This window comes from Cervus canadensis, chromosome 31 (assembly GCF_019320065.1).
Source record: "Cervus canadensis isolate Bull #8, Minnesota chromosome 31, ASM1932006v1, whole genome shotgun sequence".
NCBI classification, from domain to species: Eukaryota; Metazoa; Chordata; class Mammalia; order Artiodactyla; family Cervidae; genus Cervus; species Cervus canadensis.
Genome location: NC_057416.1, coordinates 36,004,416 through 36,028,239, shown reverse-complemented (window position 1 = coordinate 36,028,239; position 23,824 = coordinate 36,004,416). Strand labels below are relative to the sequence as shown.

Below are 23,824 nucleotides of genomic sequence, written 5' to 3'. Positions count from 1 at the left end.
ATTTCATTGTCTACACAAGGCCTAAAATGTATTATGAAAAGAAAAACTATCAAGCATTTTTATTGAAGTCTGTGATCATAATGCTTATCTGAATAACCATGGGAGGATTTAAAGAACAGTCAATTTTCCAGAATCATAAAAAGATCCAATCTTTGGCCACCTGGGTGAGAAGAGCTGACTCACTGGAAAAGACCCTCATGCTGGGAAAGACTGAGGACAGCAGGAAAAGGGGACGACAGAGGATGAGATGGTTGGATGGCATCACCAACTCAATGGACAAGAATCTGAGCAAACTCCGGGAGACAGTGGAGGACAGGGAAGCCTGATCTGCTGCAGTCCATGAAGTCACAAAGAGTCGGACACAACTTAGCGGCTGAACAACAGGAGTGGACTGGGCCCCTGCATTTGTACCCGCCAGTGTCTTTTCAGCTCTGCCCTGATTGTCTTGTGAAAGTATGGAGGTGGCAGATATGGTGGGAGACATGTAGTCTGCGGCCCCTTTGGGCCTGTGTAGGACTCAGGGCAAATCCCACTGTTAATCCTTCATTATCCACTCTCTTTGAAAATGAAAGTGTTAGTCGCTCAGTTGTGTCCAGCTCTTTGCGACCCCATGGACTGTAGCCCGCCAGGCTCCTCTGTCCATGGGATTCTTGCAGCAAGAATACTGGAGTGGACTGCTATTTCCTCCTCCAGGGGAATCTTCCCAACCCAGGGATTGAACCTGGGTCTCCTGCATTGCAGGTGGATTCTTTACCTTCTAAGCCACCAGAAAAGCCCCATCTGCTCTCTTTACCCACTAATATTTTGAATAAGACAAAATTACTTTAAGAGGATGCCAAGAGGCGGAAACAGCACATCCTAAGGGTGTAGCCAGGAGCCCGGGATATTCTTTGGTGAAAAGGCAGGTTTGCTTTTGTGCGGGTAGCTGGGGCTATCCTGGCTGGGGTGAGGAATTTGACCCTTTACGTGAAGGTATCCCTGGACCAGCTGCCGGAGGACTTGGCTTCAGGATCCCACTCCATCCTCAGAGCCACAGTCTGGGATCTGAAACCCGATGTGTTCTCGGAGTGGAGGGGGCAGGCCCGTGGCTGGGCGGGGCCTGTGTTAGAGGCGGGGCCTGTGTTAGAGGCGGGGCTCCGCCCTCTTCTGCTGGGGACAAACCGGCTGCACCCTCACCATCACACCCTGGGGATTCGAGGTTTTGCTTTTTTTCCTCCTAGAGCAGGAATGCTTTAGATCCAGATGTTGTTGGCTTTCAAATTAAACAGTAGACTTTCTTCTGTAAGAAAACAGGGAGAAAGAGAAAGGGGAGGGAGTGAGCAGGGAGTGGAGGGAAGATCCAGGCGGCATCCTCACAGCTGACAACCCAGCCCTGCCGCTGCCTCGGCAGTCGGCCAGACCGCGCGCGTGGTGTCTACCTGCGCCTGGCAGCGCTGCGTCTGTGAGACCCGGCTTCTCCCGAGGGCCGGCAGACAAATCTCAGAACCTGTTGGAGCCTCCGTCTTCTCCTCCATAAAAACTGGAGATTAAAAATTGTGGTTGTTCAGTCGCTAAGTTGTGACCGACTCTTTGGCGACCCCATGGACTGTAGCCCGCCAGGCTCCTTCGTCCATGGGCTTCTGGGCAAAAATACTGGAGTGGGTTGCCATTCCCTTCTCCAAGGGATCTTCCTGACCCAGGGATCGAACTCACGTCTCCTGCATTGGCAGACGGATTCTTTACCACTGAGCCACCATGGAAGCCCCAGGAATTAAAAATACCTGCCTTTTTTTTGAGCCCCAGAAATTAAAAGCATACCTTTCCGTCCCTGGTGACTCAGCTGGTAAAGAATCCACCTTCAGTATGGGAGACCTGGGTTTGATCCCTGGGTTGGGAAGATCCCCTGGAGGAGGGAAAGGCTACCCACTCCAATATTCTGGCCTGGAGAATTTCACGGGCTGTATAGTCCGTGGGGTCGCAAAGAGTCGGACATGACTGAGCAACTTTGACTTTTACTGCCCACCACACCCTGAAGGCGGAGGGCTCAGCAGTACTGGCCTGCCCTCCGTTATCCAAATCCCTGGGCAAGATGCATTTTAGATTTCTGATTTTTTCAGATTTTATAAGAGAAATGCTGTGTCTATACTGTGTAATATGTGTGTCCCCAGTAGGGCTTAGTTACACTCTAATCAGTGAGGGTAAATACTGTAAATGGCCTCATGGTAGTCCAGGTCACGTTTTCTCCTCAGGATAAGTTGTGTACATTCAGAACTTGTTGGATTTCAGAACTGGTAATAAGGGATTGTGGACTTGGCATAGACTTTTGTGCGATGGTGACATAATGAGAGCAAACATGGTAAATGTACTCAGAAGAACTGAGCTTTCATTCTCACTGTGTCTGCAGGATTTTGTTTTTCCTTATCTGTAAAGTGAGAGGCTTCTTCCGCTGTATTTGAAAAATATAACTTTTTAATGAATATGTATCCAAATCACTGGTGGCTCAGATGGTAAAGCCTCTGCTTGCAGTGCGAGAGACCTGGGTTTGATCCCTAGGTCAGGAAGATCCCCTGGAGAAGGAAATGGCAACCCACTCCAGTGTTCTTGCCTATTAAATTCCATGGACGGAGGAGCCTGGTAGGCTACAGTCCATGGGGTCGAGAAGAGTCGGACATGTAGTATTTATCTTTATTAGCAATAATTTTTTTTTTTTTTTTACTATATGAGCACATGTTAGTCATCCAAAAGCTATCTATCCATCCATCCATCCATCCATCTGAACTGCCTCCCTACTTATCCACCCATCTATTTATATAAACTAATATACATTGTATTGACTAGTTACTTAATAGCATCACATAGTACATTTTATAACGACTGACTAGTCTACTTTGGATATTTTTAGTGTAAATGCAAATGTTTACATTTGGTTTTTTATTAAATCAAGTTCACCCATAACAAATTCCCTTTTAGAAAATTACCTCATGACTACAAATTTAAAGATTACAAGCAAATTTAAAAATTAAGACCCTGAAAAAAATTTTTTAATGCACAAGGATGGATTAGTACAAGACATATTTTTGAAATGCTTTACCTTCTGAGGGATCCTCTGGAGGAGGAGATGGCACCCCACTCCAGTATTCCTGCTTGGAGAATCCCATGGACAGAGGAGCCTGGCGGGCCTCAGTCCATGGGGTGGCCAGGAGTTGGACACGAGTGAGTGAGCACACTCTGAGGGAAACATATGCAGATCCAGTTGAGAGGCGTTTAAATGGTCTGTCGTCACAGAGCACGAGACCGCTCCTACGCCTGCACCTGCACAGACATCACCAATGGATCACAGCTCTCCTCCCCGCAGGCAGGGCCTCCTCCTCCTTGTGCCCTGTCCGCACAGACATCACTAATGGATCGCAGCTCTCCTCCCCACAGCCAGGGCCCCTTCCTCCTTGTGCCCTGTCTGCGCAGACATCACCAATGGATCGCAGCTCTCCTCCCGGCAGCCAGGGCTCCCTCCTCCTAGTGCCCTGTCCTCACAGACATCACTAATGGATCGCAGCTCTCCTCCCCGCAGCCAGGGCCCCCTCCTTCTTGTGCCCTTCCTCACAGACATCACTAATGGATCGCAGCTCTCCTCCCCTGTCCGCAGATGCTCTGTTTGCAGAGAGAAATCCGCACGAGTTTCCTTTCAGCTCTAAATACTCATGACCCTAAACACCACTCGTGCCTGTGTGGCCTGAACGTGACTATTTTCTCAGGTCTCTGCCGCTGTTAAAGACGGTGTCTGTGCAGTTTCACTGGGTAAATCATGTCCCCGGGACCGGACGTTGACATCTGAGCGGGAATTGGGCAGTGGCGTGAGGTCCAAAGCCAGCAGTGCAGTGTGAGGTTAACCCGGCCTCCTCTCTGGAAATAAAGTAGAAATTACGTCCTCCCTAGTCAACTAGCTGTCGTATCCTGAGCTTTTCCCCACAGCCCTCTACCCCCAGGCTCAAACCCGTATCTCTTGGCCTACCTGGGCATAGTTAATCTCCTTACATACAAAAAATGTAGAGACCTGTACCCTTCCTTCCGTGGAACCAGAGCAGTGAACAGCCCAATCTTTAGGTCTGCAGCTGGATCGTTCTGTACCAATGGAACAATGCCTTATTTTATACCTTCATCTGCAGATGGCTTTATCCAAGGAGATGTCTTCTAGAACAATGAAAGATGTGCCTCAGTTCTGAGGGTGGAGACTTTATGCTTTGTCCTTATGAGAAGCAAGTCTAGGGGATTTCAGGAGAGTTGTCTGATCCCTGCTTTAGGATTTAGAAAACTTGGGGTTCAGTATCTTTATCACTCAAGATAATCTTTACAAAATGTTTTTTTAAGAATATATTTATGTTAACTTAAAATTTTCATTTTAATAAATGGATAGCTGAAAGTAAGACTGGCTGGTTAAGTACCAGATTCCTTGAAACCGTAGAGCTGACACAATAGAAGACTGCTGGTCTGGGAATGGGGGTTCCCCCCTTTGAAGCAGCTCTGTCACGCTAGAGGAATCAGTTCCCGCCATAAAATAAGGATTAAATTAGCAATGTTTCTTTACAAAGGAAGCTGAAACAGTATGCAGATGCTTTCCTAGTCTTACCTCATGGAAGCAGCAAGAACTGTCCCCTGAAGTCCTTCAGTTACAAGATGCTGTTCTCACCACGAGCACAGCCGTGGTCCTTGTCATTTTTCAGAGAGGGTGGAGGCAGGTGGAGGCTGTGTGCCTTGCGCAGTTGACAAGGCAGAAAAGATGCCTAGATCAGAGCTGACTGCATGGCATTTATTCTGAAAGCTGTTGCCTTCTGCAGAGTACCTGCCCTGCCCTTGTCCTTGGCAGTGGTGACAGCACTTGGGAGACTCAGAACTGATGGTCTGCTTAACATTTAGTGAGAGCGTTGTGGTTCTCGGTGGAGGACAGCAAACACTCCAGCATTGCTCAGAGTCTGTCGCTGACCGGGAGGTGATGATACATATCAGAACTTAGCTGTCACCCAGCCGGGTTCTGAGACAGGCAGGTTGGGAAGCAGAGGCCGTTCTCAGGCAGAGACAAGTCTGATGGGGACTTAATCGGAGCCCGAGAAAATGGCAGGAGCTGCACCGTGCGAACAGGCGCCCTCCCCGGGGGAGTTCAGGTAGAACCAGGAGCAGAACTGAGCAGAGACCCCTAGGGACCCCCCATGCTGACAGCCTCCCATCCCCCCGAAACAGTCAGTGTTTAACCCCTTCCTGCAGGAGAATGTGGGAGGGAGCAGGTCTGAACGTGGTCGGGAGAGGGGTGGCTGGGGTGCTAATTCAAAGATGAGCCCTTGTGTGTGTCTGCGACGGGTGATTTGTAGGCTGGGGACTGACTCTCCGTCAGTAGACTGACTGTCCTTGCCCCAAAGAGGACCTCGAATAAAACTATCTGCTCACTTTTAGATTTTGTTTCCAGAGAATTACTTGTTTTTACAGAAATGGCCTTCATAGTGGACCATATTACAAAACAGGAGATTGAAAAAAAAAGTTAAAACACAAACATCTGGAATTCAAAGCATTCCAAAAAAAGAGAAAAAGACCTTGAAGCTAGCATATTAAAAAATCCTTGAGCAAGACTCTTTCCTGTTATATGTTGTATCTTCTTTAACCACATGGAGCTGGAGATGAGACCGCTTGCCTTTCCACTCCTACGGTGCACACACACACACACACACACACACACACACACACACCCCTCCCACACTGCCCAAGGCTCTGGTACCTGCTTTTGCACCTGTCATTTCACTAAAGCAACTGATGAAAAAACATGCCACTAAAATGTGCACTTTGACTGTAAAGTTGGCCTTGAAACGGTGTGGTGTCCAGCTGTGTTTTGAGGTGTTACTCTGACTCGCAGGTGATGTTCCCTCCCATTGAGAGCAGTGAAGCAGTACCTGTAAGATGATGTTCAGACGTGATGAAAGCCTTCCTCTCAGGTTTCCCTGCCTCCTTCCCTCCCTCGTCCCTCCCAGAGCAAAGTTGTTAAGCTTGCTGTCTGCTCGGTCACCAGTAATTCTCTGAAGCTGAATTTCGGTTGCTTGTCTTCGTAAAGAGACTCAGAAACAACATGTTGCGATCAGACCACTTGGACAGGATGGAAAAGAAAATGCTTGGTTTTTCCTCTTGGACTCTTGCCCGTCTCGAGGCGCTGCTGTCTGGCACCCAGAGTTTGGGGTTGTCTGTGGCACAGGCTTTCTATTGAGAGTGAAAAGTAGGACTTCTCCGGCTCAGTGGAAAAGGGTCGCCCTGCCAAGCGGGAGACACGGGTTCAATCCCTGATGCGGGAAGATACCACATGCGGAGGAGCATCTGAGCCCACGCACCACACCTCCTGAGCCGGCGCCCCAGCGCCCGGGGCCGCAGCTGCTGACTCCCGCATGCCCTGGGGCCTGTTCTGAAATGAGAGGCCTCCACGGTGAGGAGCCCGCATACTGCACCAGGAGAGTAGCCCCCACTTGCCACAACCAGAGAAAAGCTTGTGCAGCCGCGAAGACCCAGCACAGCCAAAAATAAATAAAATTATAAAAGAAGAGTGAAAAGTAGCGTTAGCATAGCTCCCTCGGTGGCTTAACCTTGGAGGGTAGTATGCGGGTGGAGAGCCCGCCTCCTCCGAGGGGTAGATGCCCTGTGCCGGGGCTTGGTGGAGCCCTCGCGGGGCAGCTGGCTCTAGTCTGCCCCCGGAGGGACTAGTAATGAGGAAACCACTGCAAACAGGAGGGGAGATGTACTCCTGAAATGCAAGTGGAATTTTGAGGGTTGAGTTGGGTGCGAACAAAAAAGAGAGATAAAATCCCAAACAACTAACCATGTCCCTTGATGTCTGTTCCCTCCTAGGCTACATGAAGGAAGCATTTCAGTATTATTTTTTGTGAGAAAGTATTGAGTATTCCAAGTAAAAACAGTTGAGGAATTAAGTGGGACCATTTTAACTCAAGAGTGGAGCCATAATCAGAGTTACACAGTTTCCCAAGCTGATTTTGTGTAACTGTAATAGAATTTCATGGTAGTTTGTAGAATAAAATTTTATATAAGCTACATTCACAGACTCCTAAGCCCTTGAAATTAAAAAGTGAAAATGTTAGTTGCCACGTCATGTCCAACTCTTTGCGACCCCATGGACTGTAGCCAGCCAAGCTCCTTGTCCTTGGGGTTTTCCAGGCAAGAATACTGGAGTGGATTGCCATTCCCTTCTCCAGGGGATCTTCCTGACCCAGGGATCGAACCTGGATCTCCTGCATTGCAGGCAAATTCTTTACCATCTGAGCCACCAGGGAAGCCCCAAAAGCCATTTAAGCTGTTGGAGTTTTAAAAGAAGTATGTTATATGAAGAACTTAATATAAAGTGAATTACAAAAGAGAGGAATAGTTCTGGTGTTGAGAGTTGTACGTTATCATGCTGGGCTGTGCCGGTGATGCTGGCGTTGATTCATTTGTCCGCCTCACTGGGAGAGCGTATGTTGGGGAGGAAGATACAGACCCCGAGTCAGAGGACCTCTCTGGGGCTCAGTTTCCTGGTCTGAAAAATGGAGGTGAAGTAGCTGCAAATCACTGGGTTGGATGTGAGAATCAGATGAAATAGCATACAGAGAGGTGTTTTGTAAAGTACAGATAAACGTCTATACTTTGTCTATTGTCCAGTATTATTATTATTCTTGTCTACTGTCTATTATTATTTTTTAAAAATCATTTTACTCGTTTATTTTAGGCTGTACTGGCCTTGATCGCTGCTCAAGCTTTTCTCTGGTTGCGATGCTTGGGCTCAGGATTTGTGCTCCCAGGCTCTAGGGCACAAGCTCAATAATTATGGCTCATGGACTTAGTTGCTCTGGGGCATGTGGGATCTTCCTGGGTCAGGGATCAAACCCGTGTCTCCTGCGTTGGCAGGCAGATTCTTTACCGCTGAGCCACCAGGGAAGCCCCAAGTTTCTATTATTATTTATTGGTGAGTTCCTATTTTATTTTATGTCAAGACTTCCCAAATGAACCACGTTTTGAAGGCTCTGACTACTCTCTTAATAAACAATTCTTTATTACTATCCTTATGTATATTGTATTTATATTATATATAATAAATACATGAATATTCATGGTAATAGATTTAAATGTAAGAGGGGCCTCTGAGACGCTTTCATATCTGAAACTCGTTGCCCTAATAACACTGACTAGCTCTGATAATGGTGTTTCCGAGGATTTTACTTTCCAGTCCTGCTGTCTGCACATTGCTTGGAAGAGTCGTGGGTGAGGAGTGATGCAGATGGGCAGACCTTCGTGCGGCATGACTGTTCCATGCTCAGCTCTGCTCAAAATAAACTCAGACACTAGAGACGATGGGCTTCCCAAGTGATGCTCATGGTAGAGAACCCGCCTGCCAGTTCAGGAGACGTAAGAGACTCGGGGTCAGTCCCTGGGTCAGGAAGATCCCCTGGAGGAGGGCATGGCAACCCACTCCAGTATTCTTGCCTGGAGAATCCCATGGACAGAGGAGCCTGGCCAGCCACAGTCCGTAGGGTCACACAGAGTCGGACATGACTGAAGCGCCTTAGCGCGCCCAGACAATGGATTATTTAAAGAGGTGCCATAAAATCACACATCAAAACCACTGTATTTTCAAATCAGGCTATCCAGGAGTCTCCATGTATAGATTTTGCTAGAAACAATGTTGGAGAAATGGGGGAAAGATTCTCTAGGGTCTCTGTTGTGCTAATTCATGTTTCGGTGAAATCTCTCCACAGGGACCACACTGTGTTTTCAGCAGTAAAATTGATTGTCCCTTTTTCCTCTTGTTGGTCCAGTTGGCATTTTGAATGTATCTCCACTTTCTCTGTGTTATTATCCTTTGTCACTTTATCAAAGCGCAGTTTTATTATTCTGCCTCTCTCACTATTTTAGAAAGAAAAAAAAAGAAGTTAAACCCCAGTGCACTCAAAAGCTTCCTGTTAAAGTCATCACTGGGAAGTTTCTCTTTTTACTTAAAATGGCTTGGCATAGAAATAGGAATGCGATTATTCCAGTGACCTGGTTAGCAAAGTGGGGAGACAAGCCATCGATTTTTTTGGAGGATTTGAATTCAGTCTCTCTTATTAGTGTTAAAACTAGACTGGGGCTTCCCTGGTGGTCCAGCGGTTAAGAATCTGCCTGCCAACGCAGGGGACCACCTGTGGTCTGGGAAGAGTCCACGTGCCGTCTGTCCATGGGATTCTCCAGGCAAGAGAACTGGGAGTGGGTTGCCATGTCCTTCTCCAGGGGATCTTCCTGGCCCAGGGATCGAACCCAGGTCTCCTGCACTGCAGGGAGATTCTTTACCAACTGAGCTATGAGGGAAGCCCAAAAGAAGTCACTGCAATGAGAAGCCCACACTCCACAACTCAAGACTGGCCCCTGCTCACTGCAACTGGAGAAAGCTGGCACTCGGCAACAAAGACCCAGAACAGCCCCAAGCAAGTAAAATTGAAAAGAAACTAGACAGAATATCTTTTCATGATTGAGAAAGTGCTGGAGAGTTTATAGTGTGTCCACTCTTTCACCAGGTATTTATTGAGACACTACTAAATGCCCAGTCACTCTTCTCTTTGCTGAGGCTCCAGATATCAGTGAGTTAATTAAGTTGACGTGGTCTTTGCCCTCGCAGAATTTATTATGCCAACCATCAGTCTATGAAGGAACACCGTGGATTTAAGAGGTGTACGGACAGGAGGAGCGAATACTTAACCCAGCAGTTTGCTTTCAAATGTAAACTCTTGATTTTAACTCCTGGATTCATCATTTCCTTCTTCACCCTAAAAAAACCAGTGTTGAAAATGTTCTGTCTTCTAGAGCTTCTCGGTTTATTGGGAATGAAGGAACCACTTTTCAAACCAGTTTAAAAAGTGAATATAATTAGAATCATCTTCATGTGACATACAGTCTCTGGAGGAGACACAGTTTGTAACAGTGTAGTAGTAATGTTGCTAGCAGAGTCTTTTGTTAACACATTGCTTATGTTGATTTGAATGGCCATACTTCCGATTTTAACGTAATTTATATGCATTTATAAACTCCTTTGGTCAGTGTGGAGGGGCTCTACTCCCAGATCTTGGTCCACACTGATTGGAGAGGACCATTCTGACTTGGTGTCTGCAGAAAATTAGCTGTCTTCTGAGGTCATTGGCTTCCAAGCTTTCTCCTTATTTTCTGGAACTTTTGCATAAATACTGCGTGGCAGTTTTTGGTTTTAAATAAAGCAAATAAAAAGCGGACACAATTGCTTTCACTCTGCCCAGAGAGTTTCAACAGCTGCAGAAGTCTCTGCGATGCCGAAGATGGGAGGGGACGGTCCAGGCTTCTGCGTGCGAGAGCAGAAGGGTGCTCTCTGGAATGCCCCGCGGAAGAAGCAGGCTGTAGACCTGAGAGGACGTGGGCGTCAGTCCCTGCTTTCCTACCTGTGATCGGGCGGCCTTACCTTCGTGGGAGGGGATAACACTTGCTTTGACACCCTATGGTTTTAGGAAGGTCAAAGGACGTATGGATTTGAAAGTTCTTTGTAAGCAAAATCTATGTCGGGAGGTAGGTGGTTTCCCAGCCTTTCTTGTGTTACAAATTGGAATGTGTGCGTGCATGTTAAGTCACTTCAGTTGTGTCTGACTGTCTGTGACCCCATGGACTGCAGCCTGCCAGGCTCCTCTGTCCATGGGATTCTCCAGGCAAGAATACTGGAGTGGGTTGCCATGCCCTCCAGCAGGGGATTTTCCCGACCCAGGGATTGAACCCAGGTCTCTTACATCTCCTGCATTGGTAGGCAGATTCTTTATCGCTAGCACCACCTGGGAAGGCCCACAAATGGGAATAACAGTCTGTTGCCTGGAACACAGCATCACATGGAAACTTCAGAGAAGCTTCATTCCTCTCCAGGACGCCTCTTCATCCTCAGGTTGGGGGTGCTCAGAGTGCCGTCCTCAGCTTGCCTCCCTCTGCTACCAGCACCGTGAATCGTTGCTTTTGAGCCCTGAATCTGGCTGTTTTTCAGTAAAGGAGATCTCCTGCCTCACACGCCCTCCAGTCCATTCCGTTGTATGTGATGTGTTTCATGCATCTGTAAGCACGGACGTGTATCTGAATGAACATGCTGTATGCAAGACTGGAGTAACTTCTTTACATTATTTTAACGCTTTGGAATAAGAGCGAATCTTGGCTCACCTTTAAAATGAGAATTTTTATAGACGTGGTTCTTAGCACGTATGAACAGTTTTAGAGTTGACAATATGTTCTAGACACATGGAAGGATTTAAACAGAAGTGCCGATCGCTGGGGTGGTTGTTAAATTAATCAATTATTTATGCTAAATCTTGTCTACTCAAGAACCAACTTGTGAGCTCCGAGGTGCTAAAAACAAAACCTCACCCTTCAGACAAGGAAAGAACTGTCAGTTCTGAGCGGCACCAGCAGGTGGCACTGGCGGTCACCAGCGGGCCAGCACCAAGTACTGAAACTGGTTCTGGCCTCTGTGCTTAGATTTGAGTTGTTTTAAGAAGACTGATGAGGCTGTAATATCTGACAACGGCAGAAGCCGCGAGCGTGTTGCTAGTGAGAAGGGAGCACGATGATGAAATTCAGATGGTGATTTCCTAAAAAGCAAGTGGTGAGAAAACACTGGTGTGTGTGTGCGTGAGGCGGGCAGTGCAGTTGAAGAAGCACTTAGGTGCTTGCCCAAGCAGACAACAGTCACTGGCAGGTGCTGCGGGGAAATGCTTGACAATGTGGAGCGCATCCTGTAATGCGTGACTTGGAAGAGCGGTGCTGGATGTGTGTTGAGAGAAGTGAAGTGAAAGTCGCTCAGTCGTGTCTGACTCTTTGCGACCCCGTGGACTGTAGCCCGCCAGGCTCCTCTGTCCATGGGATTCTCCCGGCAAGAATAATGGAGCGGGTGGCTGTGCCCTCCTCCAGGGGATCTTCCCAACCCCAGGAATCGAACTGGGGTCTCCTGCACTGCAGGCAGATTCTTTTTACCAGCTGAGTCACCCGGGAATTAGCCTGACGCTTATTCTGGAAACAACTGCAGGCTTGTCGAGGAGCTGCTCATGGTGGAGACGCTACCGATGAAACCCAGGTCCAGAGCTCTGCATGTAACACAGGCCCGAGTCCCTCTGAAAGCCACGACTGGAGGTCGGAGCTGCGGGACTGTCCACAGTAGCTGTGGAGGTATCAAGGGAGCGTGGGTAGCTGCCGCCTCTTTTTCAGTGTAGAAGAAACTGATCCTTTTTGCAAAATGATGCCCCACAGATCTGATATCACTGAGGGAAGGGAGCATGAACCTGTTTTTAAGGTTCACACTCCTTTTAGTGGAAATGCATTCAAAGACCACAAGTGTGAGCCCTTCAAAGCCATCTCAGGCTTCTGAACAGACTGCCTTCCCCAAAGCCTGCCGGGCGCCTTCTCATTTGTTCATCAGGAGAGGGACTGGCTATTGTCCTGTTGTGCTTTTGGTCCAGGGGGCTGCATCCTTTTTAATAGTATACCCTTGTTAATATAATATCAAAATAAGAGAAAAAGAGAATGTGGCAGATAGAGATTGTGAAACCTATAGGATTCATTCATTTGCCAAGTAATAGGCATAAGGGTCTTCCCAGGTGGCGATAGTGGTAAAAAACCCACTGCCAATGTAGCAGATGTAAGAGATGCGGTTCGATCCCTAGGTTGGGAAGATCCCCAGAGGAGGAAATGGCAACCCACTCCAGTATTCTTGCCTGGAGAATCCCATGGACAGAGGAGCCTGGCGGGCTACAGTCCATGGTGTGGCAAAGAGTCGGACACGACTGAAGCGACTTAGCACTCACGCACGCACACAGAGGTGGCCAATGCCAGTTATCACCCCCGTTATTCTGGAGATGATTATTCACACGGGAATGGCTCGGGCAGCTGGGAAGTGCAGTGTCGCAGGTAGCCACGTGCCCGCTGTGGTGGGGAAGGGCCAGGATTGAGGTGGCCCTGTGGGTTTGCTTTATGGCACAGAAGTGACCCTAAGTCCCCCCGTGCTCCATGCTGAATCTTAGCACCAGTACTGACCTCCGGCTGAAACGTTTGCAATTTCTGACCTGTGCCAGGACCCAGGATGGAGTCCTCAGGCACAAGGCTCAGACGTGGTGGTCCCGTGGGTTGAGGGTGACCGTCTCGGCCAAACGGGTCACGTGGCTGCCAGGCTGGCCGCGGCCTGGACTCCACGCTCAGGCCAGGGAGCAGGCGACGGGGCAGGTGTGACTGACCTGGTCTTAGGAGGTGCCCGGGGTGCTATGCCAACTCAGCCGCAGAGCCTGGGGGTGGGGGTGGCATGGGGCCCACATGGGTGGCCCTGGGGATGCCCGCAGCGGAACTGGGAACCTCATGGGGAGGAGCCATCTCCTGGGAAACCCACGTGGAGTGGCAGAAGCCCAGATTCTGAGCTGGGGCGTGGGGGCAGCAGGGACCCTAGGAGGGGGTGGGCGCCGGGGAGAGGGGGCAGGGCTCCAGGCTCCAAGTGCTCCAGGCGTGTCCCCAGACCTGGTGGTCACAACTAAGGTGCTTCTCTGGTCTGACCTAAAACACAGGGTGAGGCCGATCAGGGACTGAGAAAGAACTGAGATTAAGGAGTAGTGTTGATGTCTTACAGTAATCCCAGGGGTCCCGGGGCCAGCCAGGAGCAAACCACCAGCCCTCAGCTTCTGAGCAGTAGCTCACCGCTTGCCCTACTGAGTGCAGACGCCGGGGTTTCCGATGGAGTTTCATGGAGTCAGGAGCTCACCTGTTGCTGGGAAATGGGTGTGTCCGGTGGCAGGGGTGGGCGCAGTGTTTAGGAATATTGACACAAGGGAGGCATTAACAGATGATCTTCTGAAATTGCATTGCAGCTCTAAATGGCATAAAAATGTGTTTCATTTGATTTTTAGCTGTCCTCCAGCTCCTCAAGAAATATTCACCAAATGTTGGCAGATTCTGTCAGTCGTATAAAGGAATTCGGATTTCACCAGGTAAAAGACTCCCCTTCCATGTCAGGGGCGAAATGCAGAGCCAGTTCCACTGATGTTTCACTAATTGGTTTATTAGCCTCACACAGAAATGAAATTAAGCAGCAGGATGTGAACTCTGAGAAGTTCGTGAACACAGCTCTTCGTCTTTACCTGTTGATCCGGAGTGGGAGAGTCTTGAGCATCACGGAAAGAGCAGGTGCCAGGATGTATCAGCTGGACCCCTCCCTGAAGACCTGATACAGTCAGAGCGGGTGGCGGCCAGCTCTGGGCAGACTGATTTCAGAGATAAAGGCAGCATGAAACGTGGCCGAATGGTGGATTCAGATCAGGTTCCGCAGCCTCCACCCCCCTCTTGAGCCTGCCCCTTTGCGCCGAGTGACCCCTTGTGTCACTGTATCCACAGGGCTCACGGGACCTCCAGGCGCTCAGCTGTCTGCGTCTGTGTGGACGGGGGTCTCCTGGCCCCCTCGTCCTGCTGTCTTGGTCCCAGAGATGCTCTCAGGATAACTGAGGCAGAGACTGGGAACCTTGTAGGACTTGACCACAGAAGATTGGAAAAAGTGGAGTAAGAGATGAGGCTGTGAAAAGAAGGATCTACTGGCCACGGTGGGGTGGTGGGGATGAGGGTGGCCTGGGTCTGGTTCCCATGGACAGTGTGACCCAGGCGCCTTCTCCTCTGCGGGGCCGAGCGTGACCCGCGAGCACGCACGTCGTAGACTTGAGTCACGGGGACCCTTGGAGCTCCGGGCCTGGTATGCAGCTGCTGCTGAAATAGGTGCCTCTTTCCAAAAACAGCAGCCATAGTCGCTAAAGGAACCTCCCAGGGGCACTGCCCTGACCATGATGTCATTTTACACGCGGGCAGGTGGGGAAGAAAGGTCAGAAGGTCTGCCCTGTTCGTTCAGACCCCTGTGTTGAGGTCCTCCTGAGTGCCGGCCTCTGCTGAACGAAACAGCTCGAGTCCTGCCCTTGGAAAGCTGCTGTTTCTGACGAGGAGACAGATGATAAAGTGATGTGTGAAGTCAGGTCCTAGGAGCTCTGGAGGAAAATAGCTGCAGGATAAGGGAGCTGAGGATGGGCCTGAGAAGGTCGCTGTGTGAAGTGGGTATTGGAGCAGGGGCCTGGAGCCTGAGGCTGGGGCCATGGGGCTGGCTGGGGAAGCCCGTTCCAGGCAGAGGGAACCACACATAGGAGGACACAGAGGCAAGAGCTGTCGGACACAGTGAAGGAAAGACAGGAAAGTCAGTGTGGAGGCAAGAGAGAAATGGGTGGATGAGCTGGAACGAGGGGCTGGGGAGGGAGCCGGCGGGACTGTCTGCATCAGCGGCTGCGATGAGCAGCTTTGTGTTGGGGCCTTTAACAGCCCCTCTGCCCGTCTCCAGCTCCGCGCCGTGGCCCCTGGACGTCTGGACCAGTGTCCAGCCTCAGCCCTGCTGCCCCTCCACTTCCCGGCCTTCATCCTGGACCTCCGGGCTTCGGCAGACAGACAGGTTCCCTGTCTTCAGCGGACAGACAGACATTTCCACTTCCAAAGAGGAGATGAGGGTTTTCTAAATAGAGGAAGTAAAGGTCAACTTGTAAAGCCTTTTCTAAAAGTATATTTTTCTGGAGGAATCCTTAGGGAAACTCCAGACGGGTTCTCGAGTGTTCTAGCCAGGTTGGATGAGCACAGCGGCCAAGGCCAGATCTCACCCGATGTCCTGTGAAACTCACTGATTCTGTCTCCTCCCTCCCTGTGCCCATACGCACTGATGCTGTGGATGAAAAAGGAGTGCGACTTCCTAAACACGGCACTCCCAGACACTGGGGTATCCCCCCAGCAACCGAGCACCGCCCAAGCTATTATTTACTTAATATATTTCCTGAAGGAGACCCACTTTGCAAGCTTCTTGCTTTTTCTGAGCAACAGTATGCATGATATCATAGTTTAGTATTGCAGTTATATTTTTTCCAGTTATTTAAAACCGTTTTTAAAAAGGCAGGTAGCAGACAAAGCTCCACTTTGAAGTTTTTCCTGTTTGAACTTAGAAGTTGCGACCAGCCCTTGGGATTTATCTCAGGCTTGCCAACAGCTTCGTTAAGGCGATGACAAACTTTAATATTCATGCCAAACACCAAAAGCTGTTCTTTGGTTTTTATAATATTGACTAAAGAAAGGGGCTTAGCCCTAGGCAGGAAAAGAGTTTAGAAAGAAGACAAAAGTGAAAACAAGCAAACCACAGAAGTTTCGATATATCTGAGGTGAAGTGCAATTTCTGAATTATCACCATCTTCTGTGCTAACTGCGATTTAATGGTGATTGAAACCAGTTTCACAGCATGTATTTTACTTGTGGTGAAATCATTTAACCACAAGAGAGTCTATTTTTCTATAGGAAAACACAAAAGAGAAAAGCCATCATTTTTGTGGTGCAGAGCCACGCACAGCCAGACCTCCCTGACTTTCTGTTTCTTTCGTGACTCAGCTGACAGGCTGTTTCTTGCTGCATGCAGCGAGTTGTAAATTCAGTTTTCTCGTGAGCACTCAGGAGGCTGTCCTCAAATAAACAAAGGGGTTTCTAAGTGATTTGGTGTGTTAGATTTCTCTCTGGTTAAAAACAAATTCCCTTGAATGCACTTAATGCTTCAGAACGGTAAACGTCAAAATAGTTGATGGTAAACTTCATATTATGCAAATTTTACTGTAATTTTTAAAATGTTATGGTGGTAGTTTTATGTAATAGGTATTTTACCACAGTAAGTAATATCGTGGGTCCACTACGCTTCAATAAAAAGATTTCCAAGTAAGACTCATGTTTCTTAGTGTATATTTTTCCTTCTCAAAAAGGATGTTTTTAAAAGATATTTTTGTATATTTTATTTTTTTTAATTTTATCTATTGAAGTACAGTTAGTATATAGTATTGTGTTAGTTTCAGGTGTACAACACAGTGATTCAGCTAGTTTTTTTCTGATTATATTTCATTATATGTTATTGTAAGATATTGAGTATAATCCCCTGTGCTATACAGTAAGTCCTTGTTTATCTGTTGTATATGGCACTTTGATCCTAACTTATCCCTCCCTCCTTCCTTCTCCCCTTTGGTAATTTCTAGGTCCACTCATGTTTCTGCAAGTGTTTCGTTCTTTTTTATGGCTGAGTAATATTCACCTGTGAATAAATATCGTATCTTCTTAAGCCAGTTATCTGTTGATGGGGACTTGGGTTGTTTCTGTGTCTTGGCTATTGTCAGTGGTGCTGCAATGAACTCTGGGATGCCTGTATCTTTTTGAATCAGAGTTTTCTCCAGATATACATCCAGGAATGGGATCACTGGAACACGTGGTAGCTCTATTTTCAGTGTTTTAAGGAACCTCCATACTGTTTTCCATTGTGGCTGCAGCAATCTACATTCCCTCCAGCAGTGTAGGAGGGTTCCCTTTTCTCCACTCCCTCTTCGGCATTTATTTGTAGACTTTCTAATGATGGCCATTCTGACTGGTGTAAGGTGATAGCACGTTGTAGTTGACTTGACTTCTCAAATAGTTAGCAGTGTTTGGCCTCTTTCCATGTGCCTCTTGGCCATCTGTATGTCTTCTTTAGGAAAATGTCCAGTTAGATTTTCTGCTCCTTTTTTGATTGGGTTGTTTATTTTTTCAATATTGAGTATATGAGCTGTCTATATGTTTTGAATAGTAACCTCTATTGATCGCATCTTTTGCAGATATTTTCTCCCAATCCATAGGTTGTCTTTTCACTTTGTTGATGGTTTCCATTACTGCACAGACGCATATAAGTTTGATTAGGTCCCATTTGTTTATCTTTGTTTTTATTTCTTATGCCTTGGGAGACTCAGTTAAGAAAATATTGCTATGATTTATGTCAGAGAATGTTTTGCCTATGTTCTCTTGTAGGACTTCTGTGGTATTGTGTCTTATATTTGGGCTTCCCAGGTGGCACTAGGTGAAAAAAAAAAAACAAAACTCACCTGCTGATGCAGGAGATGTAAAAGACACAGGTTCAATCCCTGGGTTGGGAAGATTCCCTGGAGGAGGGCATGACAACCCACTCCAGTGTTCTTGCCTGGAGAATCCCATGGACAGAGGAGCCTGGTGGGCTACAGTCTCTGGGGTCACAAAGGCAAGACATGACTGAAGCGACTTAGCATGCACATATATCTTATATTTAGGTCTTTAAACCATTTTGAGTTTATTTTTGTGTGTCGTTTGAGGAAGTTTTCTAACTTCATTGACTTACAGTAGCTGTCCAGCTTTGCCAACACCACTTGGTGAAGAGACTGTCTCTTCTCCGTTGTATAGTCTTGCCTCCTTTGTCATAGATGACTGGAAGTGTGGGTGTTTATTTCTGGGCTCTGTATTCTGTCCCACTGATCTGTATCTCTGTTTGGTGCTATTGTCATGCTATTTTTATTTACTGTAGCTCTGTAGTATAGTGTGAAGTCTGGGAGGTATTTTGCCTCCATCTTTGTCATTTTTCCTCAGGATTGCTTTGGCAATTCTGGGTCTTTTGCAGTTCCATATAAACTTTAGGATTATCTGTTCTAGTTTTGTGCAAAATGTCATGGGTCTTTTGATAGGGATCACATTAAATCTGTAGATTGCTTTGGGTAGTATGGCTATTTTAACAATATTTACCCTTCCAATCCAAGAACATGGGATATTTTTCCATTGTTTTGAATCATTTTCAATTTCCTTTATCAGTGTTTTATAGTTCCCAGTGTAAAGGTCTTATTCCTATGAGTTTTTTGGTTTTGTTTTGTTTTTTTCTTGTTTGACATGATTTTAAAATCACATTTAAATTTCTTTGTTAGTCTAAAGAAATGCAACAGGTTTCTGTATATTAATGTTGTATCCTGCTACCTTGCTGAATTCATTTATTAGTCCTAGTATATTTTGTGTGGAGACTTTAGGGTTCTCTATAGAGAGTATCCAGTCATCTGCAAATAGTGGCAGTTTTACCTCTTCCCTTCCAAGTTTTTCTTTGTCTTTTACTTCTGTTTCTTGTCTGATTGCCATAGTTATGACTTCCAATACTATGTTGAATAGAAGTGGCAAGAGTGGGCATCTTTGCCTTGTTCTGTGGGAAGTTTTCAGCTGTTCACCATTGATGATGATGTTTGGCTGTGGGTTTGTTGTAAATGGCCTTCATTATATTGAGATATGTTCCCTCTAAACACATATTGATGAGAGTTTGGCTCTTTTACATTCTTTTTCTGCATCTGTGGAGATAACCATGTGGCTTTTGTCTTTTCTTTTGTTGATGTAGTGCACCTCATTGATTGATTTCGGTATGTAGAATCATTCTTGGGACCGTGGGATGAATCCAACTTGATCATGGTATAGGATCCTTCTTATGTGTTGTTGGATTCAGTTTACAAATATTTTGTTGAGGAGTTTCGCATCTATATTGTTCAGAGATATTGACCTGTAAATTTCTTTTTCATAGTGTCTTTGCCTGGTTTGGTGTAGGGTGATGTTGGCTTCATAGAATGACTTTAGGAGTGTTCCCTCCTCTTCAGTCTTTCGGAAGAGTTTGAGATGGATTGTTATGAATTCTTCTTTGTGTGTGTGGTAGAATTCCCCAGTAAAGCCATTTGGTCCTGGACTTTCTTTTGCAAGAAGTTGTTTTTGGTTTTGTTTTATTTTTTAATTAGATTCTATTTCACTTCTAGTAACTGGTCTATTCAAATTAACTGTTTCTTCCTGACTCAGCTTTAGCGGACTGTATTCTTCCAGAAATGTGTCCATTTTCTCTGGGTTGTCCACCTTGTTGGCATATAATTGTTCATAGTTTTCTCTTATGATTTTTTTTTATTATTTCTGTGGTATCAGTTGTTATCCTCCCATTTCTAATTTTGTTTACTTGAGTTCTTTCTCTCTTTCTTTTTCGTGAGCCTGGCTAGAGGTTTGTTAAATTTGTTTATCTTTAAAAACAAAACAAAGCAGTTGTTGGTTTTATTGATCTGTTCTATTGTTTTTGAACCCTATTTTATTTATCTCCTCTCTGATCTTTATTATTTCCTTCTTTTTGTTGACTTTGGATTTTGTTTGTCCTTTTTGTAATTCTTTTAGGTGGTAAGTTAGGCTGTTTGAGATTTTTTTCTTGTTTCTTGAGGAAGGCCTGTATTTCTATGAACTTCCCTCTTAGAACTGCTTTTCCTGCATTCCATAGATTATGTAAGTTTGTGTTTTCATTTTGGGGCTTTCTATTCTCTTCCATTCATCTATATGCTCATTTTTGTGCCCACACTGTACGTAGCACCTGCCTCATTGCAGGAAACTCCCAAAGTTCCTCACGAGTGTTTGTTTTTGTTTTTTTAACAGAAGAAAGAATCAGTGAAGAAAACACAAGATGAAGAAATAAAACAAATAGATGAAGAGAGAACCAAGCAGATTTATAAAAACTGGAAAGAAGATTCGGAGTGGCAGGCCTCTTGTAAGTACCCAGAGGCCTCTATAACAGTGACACTAAACCAGCTTGTTCACTTAATAATATAACAATCTGGGAAACACTTAGAATGATTGTTCAGAGTTATTTTTAACACTAAATTATTACTCAAAGGCTATGGGCCACCTTTTGAATTGCAGAAAGGTTCTCAGCTCATCTTTGTACCAGCAACATTATGAGATATCTAAATGATGGAATGGTATTTAGCTATGAAAAATGTTTTGGAAGAGTGTTTAATGTCCTTGGAATATATTTGTATCTTTTTAACTTGGAGAAGAAAAATGATTATAAAAATAGCATGAAAAGCATCCCTATTTTAAAATGTCTAAGTATATGAGGGAAAAGACATGGAAGGTTAACATATTAACATTAGTTTTCTTGGAGAGACAGGATTCAAAGTTACTTGTTGGACTTCTTGTTTTTGTGTATTTTTCTCAGCTTTCAACAGTGAGCACATCTAAACTTTGTAATCAGAAGACAAGGATAGCAGGCAGTCTTGTCCGCATCCTTGCCACACCTGTGGCTGAACCCTGCTTCATTCTGAGTTAGCACTGCCCAGAGATGGTCCTCCTGGGGAGAGGCCAGTGCAGATGAAGGCAGAGCAGAGGGTGTGTGAGGCTGATGCTAGGAGGATTCGGGGGTGAAGCAGGGTTAGGGCTTCCATCTGACTTGTACAAGGAAGCCCTAACTGCCCAGTCATCCGTTGAGGCCAGCAGGAGGAACCAGGGATGGGCATGTTCACAGAATGTTGGGAATTCCTTTACAACGAACACCATTAAAATGACAGTTTTTGTGAAATGAAAATGTTCACCAGATCCCATCACTTCTGTGCAGTGAACTCTTAGTATAGTGGAAGATTTTAGGCATTTCTATGAAGTCAGACGTAACAGATTCTGACCAATAATGCCTGAAATGCAGATAAATACCCATAAGGCTTTTTCTTACATCCTGCATTCAAGTCCTTGATGCTCTGTTCCTGGAATAAAAACCGCCAAACCAACAGCCCCCTGTGTTACAAAGCAACCATAAAAGCTGCTCTGGGATGCTTTCACGCACCCACAGAGGCTGTGACTGATCGTGTAAGAATCATTTCCCTCTTCGGTCTGGGAGACTGAATCACTCGTGGTTCAGCCACGCGGACAATGAGCCTCGCTGCCCACCCTCCCCGTCCTCGGCCACGAGCCACTGAGGGGCCCCTGATGGTTTGGGGGGTGGGGTATCATCCTGAGACCCCGCTGACCCGACCCTCGCTCAGGCTGAGGCTCCTCTCCGCCTTGGCTGCTGCAGGAAGCTCTCGGGCACGGGGCTCCCCTTCCCCCCACCCGCCCCGGCCCCCTCTCCCACCCCCCGGTCTCCCTCTCAGCGAACCCCGCGGAAGGAGAGGGCAGGCGCCGGGCTCTGACCCCTGGGGGCCGTGCCCTGTACCTAGAGCCGCTCTGCCCCGCGTCTGCGGCGCTGGCTCGGCTCACCGTCTCCGAGGGCTGCCGGGGCCTGTCTCGAACCCCGCTGTCTCTCCTAGTGCGAAAATCCAAAGCTGCTGATGAGAAGCGGCGCTCCCTGGCCAAGCAGGCCCGGGAGGACTACAAGCGGCTGTCGCAGCGGGGGAGGAGTGGCAAGGGACAGCAGGGCCCCCCGGGCGGCCCCCAGAAACCCAGGAGGCCCCCGCTCCCGCCCAAGCCTCAGTTCCTGAGCCCAGCAGGACAGCCACACACACCTCTCAGGTGAGACGCCTAAGTAATTAAAGGTAAGTGGCGTGGCCGCTTCGGGGACAGAGGCTGCGGGTGCCATTGAGTCCGGCCCCAGCTCCCAGCCTGCGATGCTGAGACACCGGGGCAGGCCTGCATCCCTCCTCGCCTGTAAAATGCCCACTGTGGGTACCACGCACATGCCCAGTAACTTCGTGAAGATACCTAGAGAGGTTAGCGACTTCGCATGCCCCCAGCGCCTCCCCGGTGACAGCCCGCGAGGGGAGGGGGACCGTTGAGGGGTCGTCACAGTGGAAACCTGGGCTTGCTGGCCTTCACATCACCAGCAGAACTCCCTTTCCCACCGATCAGATTTGATGACAATTTTCATTCCGGGGTGGCCTTTCCTGGTGGCTCCGCGGGTAAAGAATCTGCCTGCCAGTGCAGGAGAGGCAAGAGATGCAGGTTCAATCCCTGGGTCAGAAAGATCCCCTGGAGCAGGAAATGGCAACCCACTCCAGTGTTCTTGTCCGGAATATTCCATGGACAGAGGAGCCTGGAGGGCTACAGTCCTCTGGGTCGCAAAGAGTCAGACACGACTGAACACATGCACTCATTCTGGGATATACGGCTGAGTGCATAGGTTGAGAATTTGGAAATGTTTCTTTTTAAAATGAAGACTTTATTTGATGATGACGATACCCTAGGTTTGGGCGTATTAGGCAGAACAACTTGTTTTGGAAGCCCCTTAATGAAAAATACAGTGGTACCACAGCAGAAACTCCCATACCTTATGTTTTTTTTTTAATTTATTTATTTTAATTGGAGGCTAATTACTTTACAATATTGTGATGGTTTTTGCCATATATTCACATGACCTTATGTTAACTGATTATAAAATTATTTTCTCCCAGTTACTGCTATTCTATGATTTGGTACATAGAAAGATGATGTTTAAAATAACCGAGAGAAATCACACATTGATTTAATGAAATACAACTGTCTAAAGCCTTGTCCTCTCTGACATAAAAACTAAAAACCCTTCTCTGTTAGGAGTATGGAAAAATAAAGAACAAAGCTCTCCCTTTGTATGAGGTCAGTGGTTATCTTCAGGGTTTTTCCTAACGGGAATTATGACCTCAGAGGATGCAGGGGGTGGACGCTTCCTCTACTGTGATTATTTCTTTACTCAGTTGAAAGGTTCCATCTGGGGACTTGCAGGCCAGCACGAAATGACCATGTTCTACAGAATGGCTGTTTGGGGAATGAGTTTTTGCCAATGGATAACAAAACAAGGAAGGCCCACAGTGCTGTGACCAGGCACAGAGCGTGAACTCCTGCCCAGCCCCTCCCGTGCCCGAGCCTGTCACCATCTTGGGCCCGGGTCCCCGCAGGCTGGGTGCTCCTCCAGGCTCCTCCGAGGGTGGGAACATGCCGTCATATGTCTGCACCCAGGGTGTTTTTAGAGCACAGCCCATGTGACTGACGGCAAAGAAGGTGCCCTTTCGCGAGGGTTTTAAGATGATGTTTTAAGCTCAGTTAGCTCATTTTTTCCAACTTAAGCCACTTGCATGGAGTGCTTTTTGTGAGGTGGCCAGACTGGATAGTGTCAGGGCTGGGATTTCAAACATTGATGACCGAGGTCAGCTAGGAGCCAGCCCAGGGCAGAATAGACACAGACTGTCCGTGGAGTTTCCGC

The 23,824-nt window shown here is 47.2% G+C and overlaps 1 protein-coding gene across 3 annotated transcripts in view; it reads left to right on the top strand.

Moving 5' to 3' along the window:
- Positions 1–23,824, top strand: part of SH2D4A (SH2 domain containing 4A) — a 62,459-nt gene that overhangs the window by 22,125 nt on the left and 16,510 nt on the right. For 2 of the 3 annotated variants that reach the window (XM_043454596.1, XM_043454597.1), the window contains exons 5-7: positions 13,914–13,994; positions 20,317–20,428; positions 21,960–22,161. In XM_043454596.1, the coding sequence (XP_043310531.1) occupies positions 13,914–13,994; positions 20,317–20,428; positions 21,960–22,161 (395 nt within the window). The remainder of the gene's footprint in view (positions 1–13,913; positions 13,995–20,316; positions 20,429–21,959; positions 22,162–23,824) is intronic. The other variant, XM_043454598.1, reaches the window with a different exon arrangement.